The 16,604-nt window shown below is 46.5% G+C and overlaps 1 protein-coding gene across 2 annotated transcripts in view; it reads right to left on the reverse strand.

Annotated features, from left to right (window-relative positions):
• ADGRD1 (adhesion G protein-coupled receptor D1) overlaps nt 1-1,148 on the reverse strand; it is an 843,751-nt gene extending 842,603 nt beyond the window's left edge. For both annotated transcript variants that reach the window (XM_077461779.1, XM_077461778.1), the window contains exon 1: nt 737-1,148. In XM_077461779.1, the coding sequence (XP_077317905.1) occupies nt 737-802 (66 nt within the window). In that variant the 5' untranslated portion in view covers nt 803-1,148. The remainder of the gene's footprint in view (nt 1-736) is intronic.
• Nucleotides 1,149-16,604: the final 15,456 nt, after the last annotated feature.

Genomic DNA, 16,604 nt, shown 5'->3' on the forward strand with positions numbered 1-16,604 from the left:
CCAAGTGCACTTTTAGTGCAAAGTGGATTTGCCTTTAGTAAATAACCCCCAGTGAAACCAATCAGCTTCCTTTTTTTTTTTTTTTACTATTTATTTATTTTCTATTTACTAGTATCTGCACCTTAAACAATCCCATAAATACTTCACCACTTTTTTTCTTTTCTTTTTTATTGTCAAAGCTTAATTGAACAAGGTGAAGCTAGAAGCTGATTGGCTACCATGCACAGCTGCACCAGATTTTGTACTACAGTTTTAGTAAATCAACCCCAATGTTTTGGTTGTTCATTTATGCGGACCAAAGTTTTTAAAACCATGCATTTGGAAAGTCACATTCGCGCTCATTCTGCATTCAAATACATTGATAGTTTTTTTTTGCTGTAGGTTCAGCAAAGAAATGTTTGCCAGATTGCAAGCCTGGAGGCATTTGCACATGCGCATTACGGAGTGCACACAGTCTCACATGGCGCATTGTACTGTATGTCAACTGTGCTGTGACAAAATGTATTAACAAATACAGAATAATAATAATAATAATAATAAATAATAATAATAAAGGGCATCATAGCATGTTGTCATTTTTAGTTTTACAACTGCTACAATACTATTTAATCTGCATATCTATATGTAATAATAATAAAAAAAAAACAGGAAGCATGATAGGTTTTAATTTTGCATAATGCTGTTTTCATGTGAACGGAAAAAAACATTGCATAGTACGTAATGTATATACATTTACCTGATTTCCACATGGCCGCAAGAACAGAAAGGCAATCCAAGGAAAGAATTGCAGCGAGTTCCCCATGAGTATTTCCTATCACCCACAACTGGATGAGCTCTTGAGATAGAATGCTAGACAGATGTAAAGCTGCTCTGTGCAATGGTCCTGCTGGTGAACTGCACTGCTGCTGAAGTCATTGGATCCCACGTGATGGAGGGACTCCAGAGTGGCTCATCTCTTATCACAGATCCTCTAGTGATGTTCTTGTCCCTACAGCCTGATGTCCCTTTAAATCAGCATCTGCAGGGTCACAGATGTGTGCCTGGATGCAGGTAGAGGAAGAAAAACCACGGCTCTTAAGTGCCAGTGCATCTGTTGCTCATATTGTCACCACTAAAGAATCTGACTTTAGATTCTGACAATGTGTACCTCCATCCCACTAAATCTAGGGTGGGGAAAAGGCTTGAGTGATGTCATTGCTCACTCCTCAAAGTTTGTCCTAGTCCACAACACTATTTATAACCTTTCATTACAAGAGCTCCTCTCTGGGTCCTAACACCAGCCTGCTAGAAACAATAGGGAGCTGTGAAGTCATCCGAACATGACATTTGGGGCTGGGATCAGGGCTGCTTCGTGTGCCTAGGATGCTCTTGTTCAGAGAAGAAGTTTTACGTTTCATAGTTTTATAGTCAGCCAAAAAAACTTCAAGGGTCTGGAGCCTGCACCCAACCGGCAACTCAACTAAAACACCAGCAAATCATGTTTTAACTGTTTACTTGTACTGAGATATAGATACTTCCATTGCTTACAGGAGTATTGTTATTTTGTTTATTATATCCACTCTTTACTGTGCACTATTCTCCGCAAAGTTAGTTCAATTAATATTCATAACAGGATACAAAATAATAATAATAACAACAATAATAATCATATTAACTTACAGGAATTTAGGTACCTAAAAATAAGTTTCAAACAAACTTAAACTTTTTTTGCTTTAGTGTCGGTTCACACCGGGGTGACAAGTCGAGCTCCATTTAGTGCAATGGAACCGTTCTAATCCGAGCAACTCAAGTCGCTCCAACTTAGAAAAAGGTTCCTGCACTATTTGGGAGCGACTTCGAAGCGGCTTGCATTGACTTCTATTAAAGAAGTCCTTTGCAAGCCGCTCTGAAGTCGCGATGTGCGGTGCGTCTTCAGAGTCAGGCAACTTTGAGGCTGCCCCAGTGTGAACCGAGTCTTAAAGCCCTACTCCGGGGGAATTAAAAATGAAATCCTTGCAGTGGTGCTGTGGTTGCACTGCAAGGGTTAATTTATCTTTTATTCTAGGGGAGAGTGAGCCCCCCCCCCTTCACATCGGTGCCACTTGACAGGTCCATGGAACTGTTCAATTCAGTGCAACACCGACTTTGCGGTGCCGCACCGATTTGATAAAGTAGTTCCTGTACTACTTTTGCCAATTTCAAATGCGACTTGCATAGACATCTGTGCATAAAGTCGCACAGATGTCAGCCAATTAGCACTTGAAGTCATGGACATGCGACTTTGAAATTGTGTGATTTCAAGTGAATTTGCACGATTTTAAAGCCCCATTCAGTGTGGTCCTAGACTAAGCCCTGGTTCACACTTATGCAAATTCTATATGGATCAGATGCAATCCAAAAAGCATAGATTCGCATTTCATGTAAAAAAGCATTATTTCCAAGGCTGTTCACATACATGCGGTGCAAGTTTGATCCGGTTCAAAAAAGGGTCCTGTGCGCGTTTATTGCGGTGCTGTGTAAATTTCAGCTCCACAGACTTCTATGGGACTGTATTGAAATCACACGCCAGTGTTCACATCACTGCAAATTTTTTTATTTTTTTTGCACTATATTTGCATGGAAAACGCACATGTTAAGCAGGATTTGCAAAAAAAAACGCAATGCAAATTTGCACTGTGCATCACTTTAAATTTGCACCCAATTTGCAATGCATTAGTGTGAACTGGGGCTAAAAGCACTTTTACTGGTGGTCCCCCAGTAGGCAGCGCTGCGCCATGCTCCAGTAGTAGACTGTCCCTCTGCATCATCATGTCCAGTGCAGGGATATGATCCCTGCATTGGTCTTCATGATATTGTAAAAAATACAAAACAGTTATTTTGCACTCAATGTGAAAGTGTGTAAACAGAGCTGCACCTACTAAACATAGGAATATTGGATTTTCACACATTCAATGGGTGCACATCAACACAAATAAAAGTCCACAAACATAAAATGAAAACATCAGTGATGTGAAAGTCTTCTGAGAACTGTAAAGTCCAAAGACAAAGGGAAAGTTTTCACATCACTGATGTTTTCATTTTATGTTTGTGGACTTTTATGTGTATATGTTAGTCTTGATGATGTCAGGATCTTAGACCGCTGGAGGGGAGAAAACAGCCCAAAGGATCAGTTAGGCCCCTTTAATACGGGCCCCTCCGCTATGCGGAATCCGCTTGCTCAGTGAGGGATCGGTCCGCTGATCCCCGCTGAGCAGGTGGATGAAAGGTCTGTGTCCACTCCTCTATGCAGAGCAGACACGGTCCTGCTCTCCTCTATGGGGCAATCAGATGAAAACAGAGCCCATCCATTTCCATCCAATGCCATCCGATCTGCTGGATGGATGGAAAATATGACCACCATCCGTCTGTTTTTGGATCGGATTGTATGGCAGCAGTTGTCGGCGGACATGTTCCCACTGACATCCACCACTCCATAGAGGACAATGCAGGATCCAATCACTTGATTGTACTAATTTAGTAATCATAGACTGTTATGGATTTTATCACATCATGGAAATTGTGGTAATTTAATGTGGTTCTGGGGTGTTATACTATTTTTGGGATTATTATAACATTTGCACTTATTAATTTATTTATGATATAAGTGTTGTATACAATTTCATATAACACATATGCTAATGTAAGGGAGCACCACATAATTAGCTACAACTATTGTGTTTTTTAGCACGTTTTTGGTATATATCGGAAATGCGGGCAAAAACATGCGTTTCTGCAAGCGTTTCCGATACACTTAGGTATGTACAGGGCCTTAGCTGTACTTTAATTTTCAAGGTTCTCAACAAAAATTGTACATTTGTTTCCATGAAGAGTAGACTGTTGGCAGCCTGCCAGTCCTCATATGTATATAACACCCTCCTAGGTAGGTCCTAGGATTAGGTCAATTTAGTTCTGGCTTACTGTATGCAGTGGAGCTGCTGTTTTGTTGTTAGGCAAACTTAGTGCTGCTCATCAATCAGTGTGGCTGTGTTGATTATTCTGTTCTATTTAGTGTTTCACCTGCTGCAGGTTTAATTGCTCTCTCTGCTTTCTGGAGAATTGTGGATCTCTCTAGAGCAGGGGTGTCAAACTGGCGGCCCTCCAGCTGTAGCAAAACTACAAGTCCCATCATGCCTCAGCCCGTGGGAGTCATGCTTGTAACTGTCAGCCTTGCAATGCCTCATGGAACTTGTAGTTTAGCAACAGCTGGAGGGCCACCAGTTTGAGACCCCTGCTCTAGAGCATAGGTGTGGAGCAAGGCAAATGGGCAGCATGCATTTTTATACAACCTTGGCCAATTCCTGGAAGGGTAGCCCAGATGGCTGCAGGGAGTCTGTATAAATATTCAGAGACACAGAGCTTATAGGTATTTTCCTGTAGGAGAGGAACAACCCTGACATGTGCTTGCTCTTCTTGAGGCCTCAGGTGGGCAACTTGAGAGCCTGCTTTGCTGGAAGCTACTTAAAGCTGACTGAGGGGCTATCGCCTGAAGATCCAGTCTGGTATCACAGGGGAAAGGGTGTTGCATGGATGTTGGAGGAGGCAACCAACTTTCCAGGGACATTTTGTAAGTACAGACAGTAAGAGAGATCTTAGGGACTGTGGGCTACTGCCACCTTTCTGATGCTAGAGAGTCAGCTGTATGTGTGTAAAGGGGACATTGGTTGGTATACTAAAGAGCTCAGTATATCTAATTCTCTGTGAAGGGACTCTGCTCTAATTGCTCAAAGAAGGAACCAAAGAGTGACTGTGTGCCTGGCTGCGATGCATTTACTGGGAATAAGAACCCGGGCATATTTCCAGCGGTTCCCACTGAGGTAGCACTACATGTAAACAACATAGGTGTTTCTAATGCTGCGTACACACGTAGCGGACTATCCGACGGACTTAGTCTGGCGGACTTCCCGCCAGACTGTCTGTCCGACTTTCCGAATGGGCTACTTGCCCACACACGGCACTTTTTCAGCGGACTAATACGGCGTACTATGTCCGCCGTACTATCCGCTCTACTTTTGAAATGAACAGACTCGCCCACACACGCGGAGGAAACTCCACTCATTTCAAGCGCGTCTCCAGGTAGGCGGGGCCCGCGAAGGAGACATCGCTGGCCCCCCCACCTGGTATGGACTTAAAGGGGAACCCCCACACCGAAAAAATTGGCGTGGGGGTTCCCCCAGATCCACATCAGACTCTTGTCCGAGCACGCTACCCGGCCAGCCAGGAAAGGGGGGGACAAGCGAGCGGCCCTCTGGGACTGTGACACCATAATGGGCGGGGACATCATCCGGTGATGTCCCTATATAAGTCGCCGCGCATCGCATCGGAGCCATTGTGAGCGAAGGATGCGACGAGTCAACATCTGAAGAGAAGAACAGAAGGCCAGAAGGCGGCGGCGGCGACGACGATAGCGGCGACAGAAGACCGGGCCACCGCCTGTAAAAGAGCTATAAGAAGGCGCGGTGGCCCGGCAGAAGAACCGAAGAGGGGGACAAGACCCCAGAAGAGGGGGACAAGACCCCCAAAGTCGGAAGAAGAGGCCGACGGCGAGGAAGAAAGCCGGGCTCCTCCGTTAGCAAAAGAGCTAGCAGAAGATAGCGGAGGAGTCCGGCGAGAAGACCCCCGAAGATGGAAGACCCCCGGAGCTGTGCAATAAACTATTTTTACCCTGTGTTGTGTTTTTTTTGTACTTTTTTTCACAGGTGAATGGGTAGGGGTACATTGTACCCCATACTCATTCACATAGGGTGGGGGGCCGGTATCCGGGGGCCCCCTTATTAAAGGGGGCTCCCGGATTCTGATAAGCCCCCCGCCCGCAGACCCCGCAGCCCCCCCTTCCCCAAGGCACCCCCCATGTTGAGGGCACGTGGCCTGGTACGGCTCAGGAGGGGGGACGCTCGCTCGTCCCCCCCTTTCCTGGCCGGTCGGGTAGCGTGCTCGGACAAGGGTCTGATGTGGACCTGGGGGGGACCCCCACGCCGATTTTTTCGGCGTGGGGGTTCCCCTTTAAGTCCATACCAGGTGGCGGGGCCAGCGACGCCTCCTTCGTGGGCCCCGCTTACCTGGAGACGCGCTCGAAATGAGCAGACTTTCCTCCGCGTGTGTGGGCGAGTCCAATCATTTCAAAAGTACGGCGGACTGGCATACGCACGGCCGGATTGTCCGCCGAAATGCGAGTCCAGCGGGAAGATTGGAGTGCAAAACTACTTTCTAAGTCCACCGTACTTTCGGGTCAAAAAAGTCTGCCGGAGGCTACACACGGGGGGATTGTCCGGCGGACTTGAGTTTGCCGGACTTTTCCACCCGATTGTTTGATCGTGTGTACGCGGCATAAGGCTAAGCTGTTACAAATCAACTAAAGCTCAACTGTAGGCCTTGTTTACACTAGCTTCACATTGTTGAGTTTGCGCTGGCTTGCTTTGCCTTTAGAAATTATACCCATGTCGATTTTTTGGTACTTCACCACATCTCCAAAGCCTCCATAGATGTCTATCACAGAGAGAAATAGAAAATATGGGAACTGAATAGTGTGCTAGCCTGCCAACATCCTACTTTACGTCATGTCTATCATAGTGCTTCCTAACCACATGTCATCAGTAGAGGGGCATTTCAGAGTTAGCTTTCCTTTGTATTTCATGTATTGAAAAAAATAGTAAACCAACAGACATAGGAAATTTGCCAAGCTTCATTAAAGCTTCAAAAAACCATTACAAAAGCCTGCCCTGGTGTCCCCTTTTTAAAGTTTTTAATGCCCAAGGGGGCAGGAAAGTGTGGTGATCATGTGACGATGTGATAGGCTGCCACAGTGGTCACATCATCGGAAGTTGGTCCCACCAGCTACCGATGTCTTCTTGGGAGCAACAGCCATTTTTGACAGCTCAATCTTTGTGCTGGGAGCACACACGGTTCACACGTAAACAATGCCCACCCAAAAACGCATATGTGCGGCATGTGGGTGTAAATGCCCCGACTTTTTGCAGCTGCACATAAGGGTTACTGCAGTATAAAGTGGTTAAAGCTGTAGGTACTTTATTGTGTGTTACTAATCAACGCAAATTTTAAATCTTTGTTGTGATCTTTGAGGATAAATAACTTCACATTAAGTCTGTATTCGCACCGGAGTAGAGCGATTTTCTGACATTTTCTGGTGTTTTTATTTTAGCGTTTTTGCATATAAGTGTTGTAGACGCATATTTCAAGAGTTTTACATGTGTATTTAAAGTGTTCGTAAAGGCAGAAAGTTTAATGTATTCTATGCATTAACACGACCTTCTGGGTGTAGCAGCCCCCTCAGCACCCAATAATTACCTGAGCCCCATCACTAACCAGCGATGTGCACAAGTGCCTTGCACGTCTGGGACTCTCCCTCCCGATTGGCTGAGACACAGAAGTGGCGCCATTGACTCCCACTGCTGTCAATCAAAATCAGTTAGCCAATCAGGAGTGAGAGGGGACCGGCCGAACCTCGGCTCGGTGTCAGAATAAACACATGGAGCTGCGGCTTGGCTTGGGTGCCACCACAGAAAGATGTTTGCTGTGGGGGCACTTGACAGGAGGGAAGGGCCAGGAGTGCCTGTGAGGGACCAGAGAAGAGGAGGATCTGAGCTGCTCTGTGAAAATCCACTACACAGAGCAGGTAAGTATAACATGTTTGTTATTTTTATAGAAAAATAACTGAGACTTTCGTATCACTTTAGCCATTTTTTGTTTTAATCAATGGAAAAGAAAGAAGCAAGAAAGCAAGAAAAAAAGCTCAGATTAAAGGCCATTCACACACAAAAAAAAACAATCTGTTGTGCTGCATTAGCCCAAGCTTTTTAGGCTGGGCTTTTCCTATGGGTCACAGGAGTTCAATTCGTTTTGCACTCCTGTGACCCGTTTTCAGCAGAGAGAGGTTTGAAGTCCACTCTCTGCTGACGTCACTGCCATCAGTCGAAGCAGCGCATCATCCCAACTTCCAAAATCTGGATCCTTCAATGAGCCGCTGAGACGGCCTCTCCCCGCCCCTCCACAGCTCAGTGCTCCAGCCAGCGTGGAGAAGTAGAGAGGAGAGACGCTGACTGACAGTCAGCAGCTCTCCTCTCTGGGATCTGTGAAAACTGAGCCATTAACGATGTTCGGTGGCACGGTTCTCAGTGCAGAGATGGCAGGGGAACAGCTGCAGTATCGGTCTGATGCTGCACCCACATAGGTAAGTATGAATAGGAAATAAAACAAACATACTTCTCTTTTAATGCAAACACGTTAATGCATGTTATGACACACATTAACGTGTGTTGAGATAAGGCAGTCCATTCATTATAAATGAGCTGCCAACGTACCTCAGTAGATGAAAAAACATGCATGAATCTTTCTTTATAAAACAGCGCACCACAAGGTAGGGCATGTTCATTGTAATGCGCTGCTGTGCATTGTGTTTTGTGCTCTCCTGTACAGTGCGTTGGGGTGCCATTTTACCTGACTATGGAGCCAGAGATGACAAGGGTGACCTCTTGAGCAGTTCCTGTCCAAGCACCCCTGGTAGTGGACAAAAAGACTGCTAGGAAAGCAGAAGGGCACAGGAGCTCGAAAGCTGTGAACTTGAGCTTGGAAACACAGAAGACCTTTCAGTTGCAGTATGGGGTTAGGTCACAAGATACAGTATGTTCAGCAGCAGCCAGACAGGTGCAGGATCAAGTTCATGGTCAGGAACAGGCATGAGTTGGCAACATTCTGGCAGCGAGGTAGCAAGTAAGGAGGCAGAACTGTGGTCAGAAGTCCAAGCCATGTTCACGTAACACAGGTGAGCAATAGACATAATAGGCATTGGTGATCAAAGAGGAGTGAGTGTCAGGCGGAGCTGGGTCAGCAACAAGGTAAGTAGACTTTCAGAAAGAAAGAATACAGGAACTAGAGCCTAAGGCCGCGTACACACTGGCGGATTGTCTGCCCAACTAAGTTCATCAGACAATCCGACAGACAGTCCGTTCAACTTTTGAATGAACGGACTTGACCACACACGATGAGCAGACAGTCCGCCGAAAGCTTGAGCTTGAGCGATGACATGTACGGCACGTACGACGGGACTAGAAATTCGACGTCCAATACACTGTAATGCAACCTTCGGCGTGTAAATCCTTTCTGAGCATGTGCCATACTTAGTCCGTCCAACTTGCCTACACACGAGCGGACTGTCCGCTGAAACCAAGTTTGGACGGACAAAATTACGGAAATTCCGAAAGACTTAGTCCGTCAGACTTCCACTGAAAAAGTCCGCTGAAGCCCACACACGAGCGGATTGTCCGCTGAAACACGGTTCAGCGGACTAAGTTGGCAGACTAAGAAGGCAGAGATAGAAAGTAGCAGGATCAACCAGTTTTTTGCAGAATACAGAAAACATATCTCATAGTGACTGAGAGAGTATGAACAGCATGTAATACAACATTTATTGATAGCTTTTTTATGATGTAGGTTTAGTGACACTTTAAAGCCTAATGCCGCATACACACGATTGGAATTTCAGCCAGCAAAAGACCGATGAGAGCTTTTAATTGGAAAAAGAGACAATGTGTATGCTTCATCAGAATTTAGCTGGCCAAATTCCCACCAGCAAAAATTTGAGAGCATGTTTTCAATTTTCCCGATGGAAAAATCGGAAATCCCGATCGTGTGTATGCAATTCCGACACGCAAAAACTCACGCATGCTCAGATTCAACTACAAGATGGAAGCTATTGGCTACTAGGTATTGAACTTCTTTTTTCTAGTCCCGTCGTACGTGTTGTACGTCACCGCGTTCTTGGCGAGAGGAATTTGTTGTGACTGTATATATGCAAGACAACTTGAGCGGAATTCCATCGAAAACCATCAGAGCTTTTTCCGACCATAATTCCAATCGTGTGTACGCGGCATTACACAATTTTTACTCTTGATCAGTGATAAGCAACCTTGGCACTCCAGCTATTGTGAAACTACAAGTTCCATCCTACCTCTGCCATTTGGAGTCATGCATTGTGGTTGTCAGTCCTGCAATACCACCAAAGCTGGAATGCCGAAGTTGCTGACCCCTGCTCTAGATGGTTATACATGTAAATGTATTATACATGCAAAAAATAGCCTCTCAAATATGCACAGATCTCTATTAGGGATGAGCCGAACACCCCCCGGTTCGGTTCGCACCAGAACTTTCGAACGGACCGAAAATTCGTACGAACTTTAGAACCCCATTGAAGTCTATGGGACTCAAACGTTTGAAATAAAAAGTGCTAATTTTAATGACTAATATGCAAGATACTGTCCTAAAAAGGGTCAATGCCTAAAATGTTTTTAAAAATGGCCGTTTTGGCGGGAGCACTGATTTTAATGACGATTAAAGTGAAAAAAAAAGTGAAATATTCCTTTAAATATCGTGCCTGGGGGGTGTCTATAGTATGCCTGTGAAGTGCCATGTGTTTCCCCGTGTTTAGAACAGTCCCTGCACAAAATGACATTTAACGGAAAAAAAGTCATTTCAAACTGCTTGCGTTTTTAATGTAATATCTGGTTCTGGCAATATGGATGAAAATCATTGAGAAAAATGGCATGGGTAGCCCCCCTGCCCATTACCAGCCCCTTTGGGTCTTGTACGGATATTAAGGGGAACCCCGTATCCATATTAAAGAAAGGAAAGACGTGGGGCCCCCAGGCCCTATATACTCAGAACAGCAGTATACAGGCGGTGCAAACAAGACAGGGAGATTTGTTGTGTTAGGTAGAATCTGTTTGTAATTTTGAACTGGTACATTTTTAAAGTGTAGCTCCAGTCAAAAAAATCTATTTTTAAGCTTTTTGGAAAACATAGGAAAGGGTTATCAACCCTGTATAATTTGTTTTGCCGTCCTTTTTTCATCTCGCTTCCTGTTGTCTCCTTCCGTTTGCAAGTAGGAGACGTTTGTAAGTTGGATGTTTGAAAGTAGGGGCCTGCCCTATATGCTCTGCAGAAATAGCGTTGGTGTTTCCACAAGGTGTTGGTGTTGCCATAACATTGTAAGCCCTCAAAGTGACTCTTGGTGGGCGCTGGCGCGCCCTGCTGTGAACGATTATATCAAGAATTGTAATTACATGCCATTGTTGAACAGTGGTAGAAAAACTGACCTTTGGTGGTTGTGGTGCTGGTGCTGGTGCCACAACACTATAAATCCTCACAGTTACTCTGAGTGGGCACAGGAATGGGCCCTGCTGTGAAATATTATATCAAGAATTGTAATTACATGCCCCTGTTAAACAGGGGCTGAAAAATTGGGCTGGTGGCTCTGGTGCTGGTGCCACGACACTGTAACCTCTCCCATATACTCTAGTTGTAGTGCAGGAATGAGCCCTGCTGCAAAGCACTGCATCAAAAATTGTAATGAAATGCCCCTGTTAAACAGGGGCTGAAAAATTGGGCTGGTGGCACTGGTGCTGGTAACACGACACTGCAACCTCTCCCATATACTCTAGTTGTAGTGCAGGAATGAGCCCTGCTGCAAAGCATTGCATCAAAAATTGTAATTAAATGCCCCTGTTAAACAGGGGCTGAAAAATTGGGCCTTAGGCACTGGTGCTGGTGCCACGACACTGCAATGTCTCCCATGTACTCTAGTTGTAGTGCAGGAATGAGCCCTGCTGCAAAGCATTGCATCAAAAATTGTAATTAAACGCCCCTGTTAAACAGGGGCTGAAAAATTGGGCTGGTGGCATCACCCAGAACCAAAAATGTTCTTCCAACATATCAGCGGAGGAGGAAGGGATGTGATATTTAAAAAAAAAATATTCGGTTACATCAGCTTCAGGTGCTTGGTAGCTGGTGGTGATCCAAGACTGATTCATCTTTATGAAGGTCAGTCGATCAACCGAGTCGGTGGACAGGCGCACCCTGTGATCGGTAACAAAGCCACCAGCAGCACTGAAGGTACGTTCCGAAAGAACGCTGCATGCAGGACAGGCCAGTAGCTCAATTGCATACTGTGCAAGCTCTAGCCAGTGATCCATCCTCAAGACCCAGTAAGCCAGAGGATTTTCGGTGGGAAAGGTGTCCAAGTCTGACCTTGCCCCTAGGTATTCCTGCACCATGTAAATCAGACGCTGGTGATGGTTGCTGGAACCGATCATACCTTGGGGCTGCGGACTAAAAAATTGGCTGAACGCATCGGTCAGACGGCCACCTTCTCCACCGCTCCTTCTGACCGATGCCTCAGCAACAAGTTGTCCAGGACCAGGAGTTTGTAACCTCCCAGTCTCTGGGAACGCGTTGCACAGACCTTTCTGCAAGGCCTCCCGGAGATGTCTCATTCTCTGCTCCCTCTGCGACGGCAAGATAAGGTCGGCAACCTTACCCTTGTACCATGGATCAAGGAGAGTGGCCAGCCAGTAATGGTCCCTCTCCTTGATCCGAAGAATACGAGGATCCTTCCGCAGGCTTTGCAGGATCAGGGAGGCCATGCAGCGTAGGTTAGCTGAGGCATTCGGTCCGGAGTCCTCTGGGTCACTAAGGACAACATGATCCGCAGCTACCTCCTCCCAGCCACGTACAAGTCCACGGGTTTCTTGGGACTTTAAATCATCCCTACAAGACTGCTGCTGCTGCTGCTGCTGATGCTGAGTGCCAGCCTCCACCACCATGCTGACACAATCATCCTCCTCCTCCTCCTCGTCCTCTTCCTGTGTGATGGGTGGGACAGCAGAAACACTGTCTGGATAAAGGGGGCCTTGAGAGGCAAGGAAGTCCTCCTCTTTCTGCCTCTGTTCTGCCTCAAGTGCCCTGTCCATTATTCCACGCAGCGTATGCTCCAACAGGTGGACAAGAGGTACAGTGTCACTGATGCATGCACTGTCACTGCTCACCATCCTTGTGGCCTCCTCAAATGGTGACAGGACAGTGCATGCATCCCTGATCATGCCCCACTGGCGTGGTGAGAAAAAACCAAGCTCTCCTGACCCTGTCCTGGTGCCGTAGTCGCACAGGTACTCATTGATGGCCCTCTGCTGCGTGGGCAGCCGCTGCAGCATGGCCAACGTTGAGTACCACCTGGTGGGCATTGGAGCTCAGCCAGCCGAGCACAGGCATTAAATGATTGGTCGAAATGCACACAGACTTTCCTGGCCTGCTTCAGGACATCCTGTAAGCCTGGGTACCTTCCCAAGAACCACTGCACCACCAGGTTAAGGACGTGAGCCACACAGGCCACATGGGTCAGTTGTCCCTGTCGCAGGGCGGAGAGGAGGTTGGTGCCATTCTCGCAAACCACCATTCCTGGCTTAAGCTGGCGTGGCGTCAACCACCTCTCGGCCTGCCCCTGCAGAGCTGACCAAATATCTGCCCAAGTGTGGCTCCTGTCCCCCAAACAAACCAGCGCAAGCACGGCATGGCATCGTTTTGCCTGCGTACTTGCGTAGCCCCTGGAACGCCTACGGAGCACCACTGGTTCTGAGGACAGAGCACTGGAAGAGGCCATGGAGGAAGAAGAAGAGGAGGGGGTGGAGGAGAGAGGTGTGTCACAACCAGTAGTAGCATTTTGGAGGCATGGTGGTGGAACAACCTCCAACACTACTGCACCTTGTCCTGCATCCTTCCCAGCTGCCAGAAGAGTGATCCCAGCTGATGAGGAGCAAGGAGATGTCCGCTTTGTTCTTTGGTGTGGGTCTTTGAGGTACGCTTGCCAACGAGCTGCATGGCAGGTCAAAATATGTCTGGTCAAGCATGTGGTGCCCAAGCGGCTGATGTTTTGGCCACGCGAGATACGCTTGAGACATATGTTGCAAATAGCAGCGGTGCGATCTGATGCACTCGTCTCAAAAAAGGCCCACACCAAAGAACTTTTAGAATAACATGCAGAGGCAGCGCCCTACACAGGGGGAGCTCTGCGGTGTGATTCAGTCGGTGTGCTGCCCCTAAGCTGGCCCCCGGAGGGCATCCTGCCTCGTTGGACATGTGCCTCCTCCTCCTCCTCTCTCCTACCAGGCACCCACGTGGAGTCAGTGCCCTCATCATCCCCTCCCTCTTCATTGCTGGAGCAAACCTGGCAGTATGCTGCAGCTTGTGGAACATGACTGCCAGATTGCTGTCCTTCTTGAGCATCCCCTCTCTCTGCGCTCACGCTACTGCCTTCCTCTAGCTGAGTATCATCATCAGAGCCTACAAAACACCGGGCATCCTCCTGGAGCATGTACCCAACACTGTGCTCAAAGAGTGCAGGGGACTCCTCAGGAGGACGTGGTGGGTCTAGGGAAGGAGTCACTGATGATGACATTGAGAGGAGGGAAGACGATGTGTTGGCAGCTGCTTTGCTAGTACCCTGAGCCTGGGTGAGAGAGGATGAGGAGGATGAAGAGGGCTTGGTCATCCACTCTACCAAGTCTTCGGCATGATGTGGCTCAACACGTCCAGCTGCCGAAAAGAAGGACAAGCATGTCCCATGGCCACGTGCTGATGATGACGATGCACCGCGTCCACGACCAGCACTGTTGTCTCTAGACATAGAGCCTGCTTGCCCTCTTTTATCGGCTCGCGCCTGTCTGCCTCTCCTTGTTGGCCTTTCTGACATGGTAATGGCATGAAGGGAGATGGGAAAACCAGCAATTGGGTAGTGTATATTGTGCTGGAGGCACACAACACCCACTAACTCCTGCAGATGGCAGATGGCTCAATTAGAAAAGAGCTATATAGGTGGATATAATGGTGTATAGTGCGGTCAGGGCACTCAGACAACACGCACAATCTCCTACAACTGACTGCAAGCTCTATTACAGAAGAGCAATATAGCTAGCTATATAGGTGGATATAATGGTGTATAGTGCGCTCAGGGCACGCAGACAACACGAACAATCTCCTACAACTGACTGCAAGCTCTATTACAGAAGAGCAATATAGCTAGCTATATAGGTGGATATAATGGTGTACAGTGCGCTCAGGGCACGCAGACAACACGCACAATCTCCTACAACTGACTGCAAGCTCTATTACAGAAGAGCAATATAGCTAGCTATATAGGTGGATATAATGGTGTATAGTGCAGTCAGCGCACGCAGACAACACGCACAATCTCCTACAACTGACTGCAAGCTCTATTACAGAAGAGCAATATAGCTAGCTATATAGGTGGATATAATGGTGTATAGTGCGCTCAGGGCACCCAGACAACACACACAATCTCCTACAACTGACTGCAAGCTCTATTACAGAAGAGCAATATAGCTAGCTATATAGGTGGATATAATGGTGTACAGTGCGGTCAGGGCACGCAGACAACACATGCAATCTCCTACAACTGACTGCAAGCTCTATTACAGAAGAGCAATATAGCTAGCGATATAGGTGGATATACCGGTGTATACTGTGGTCAGGGCATGCAGACAACACGCACAATCTCCTACAACTGACTGCAAGCTCTATTACAGAAGAGCAATATAGCTAGCTATATAGGTGGATATATTGGTGTATACTGTGGTCAGGGCACGCAGACAACACCCACAAACTCCTACAGATTGCTAACAGCTCAATTACAGAACAGCAAGAACGCAAAATCGTCCGATAACGAACGGTGTATACAGTGTTGCATCCTGCCTGTGGCCAATCATGGCTCTCCTCGCTGCCGGCGCTGTGATTGGCCAAGCATGCGGGGTCACAGTGCATGCTTGGCCAATCATGAGCCAGCAATGCACTGCGCCATCGCAGTGCATTGTGGGCCGTGAGCGCCACACGAATTTGGCGCGAACGGCCCATAACGTTCGGTATTGGCCGAACGTGCAAACAGCTGATGTTCGAGTCGAACGTATGTTCAACTCGAACACGAAGCTCATCCCTAATCTCTATATTCACCCCACAATTTAATGTGATTTATATTGATCTTGGTTTCAATAGATAGCTTCCTGTTAAAACAAGAGGATATAGCCTCCAGAGGCTTACCTTCCTAAATGTTTAACTTACAGACTACAAGTCAGGGAAAGACAAACAATGACAGGTAAAAGAAGTGAAATAACCTAAAACCCCCCATTCTGTAATAAAAGTATAATATGCTCTGATAAACAGTTAGCCTTTCTTCATATCAGTAGTATGACCAAAAACTAAAGCTAGCGGGAAACAGATGGATAACTGTTTGGCACAATAATATATACAATTAGATGTGATGAGAAACAGTGTTCTCTTTTTTGCTTTGTGAATGATTAACTCAAATTATTCTGAAAACCACATTTCAACACACTTGTGGATAGCTATTGATCCTAATGTTTGTAAAATACATAATTTCTTTATTATACAAGCCATAGCAATGTAGAGAAGATTTAGAATATGGTATCAATTAAAATCCTGTTCATGTTTTGTTGAATTTTTATGCATTGTCACAGTTTTTCACACTTTACAATTGTCTTGCTAACATTTATATAAGAATGTGAGTAAAGTCAAATAGAGAATGACAGGTAAGAAAGTCTGGTCTTGCAAAGTAAGACGTATTTGTTTATCGTAAATCCCCAGGACACAAGATATTTTCATATCCATTACAACAGGGTTATGTTGTCACCTTCATGTGACTGGATACTGGGGGATAAAAAGTCAGGAAATCCCCTCACAGGCATAAACCCCTCCCAGCCAGGCACACCTTC

Source organism: Lithobates pipiens, unplaced genomic scaffold (genome assembly GCF_037356315.1).
Source record: "Lithobates pipiens isolate NorthernLeopardFrog02 unplaced genomic scaffold, aLitPip1_a1.2 Scaffold_3, whole genome shotgun sequence".
NCBI classification, from domain to species: Eukaryota; Metazoa; Chordata; class Amphibia; order Anura; family Ranidae; genus Lithobates; species Lithobates pipiens.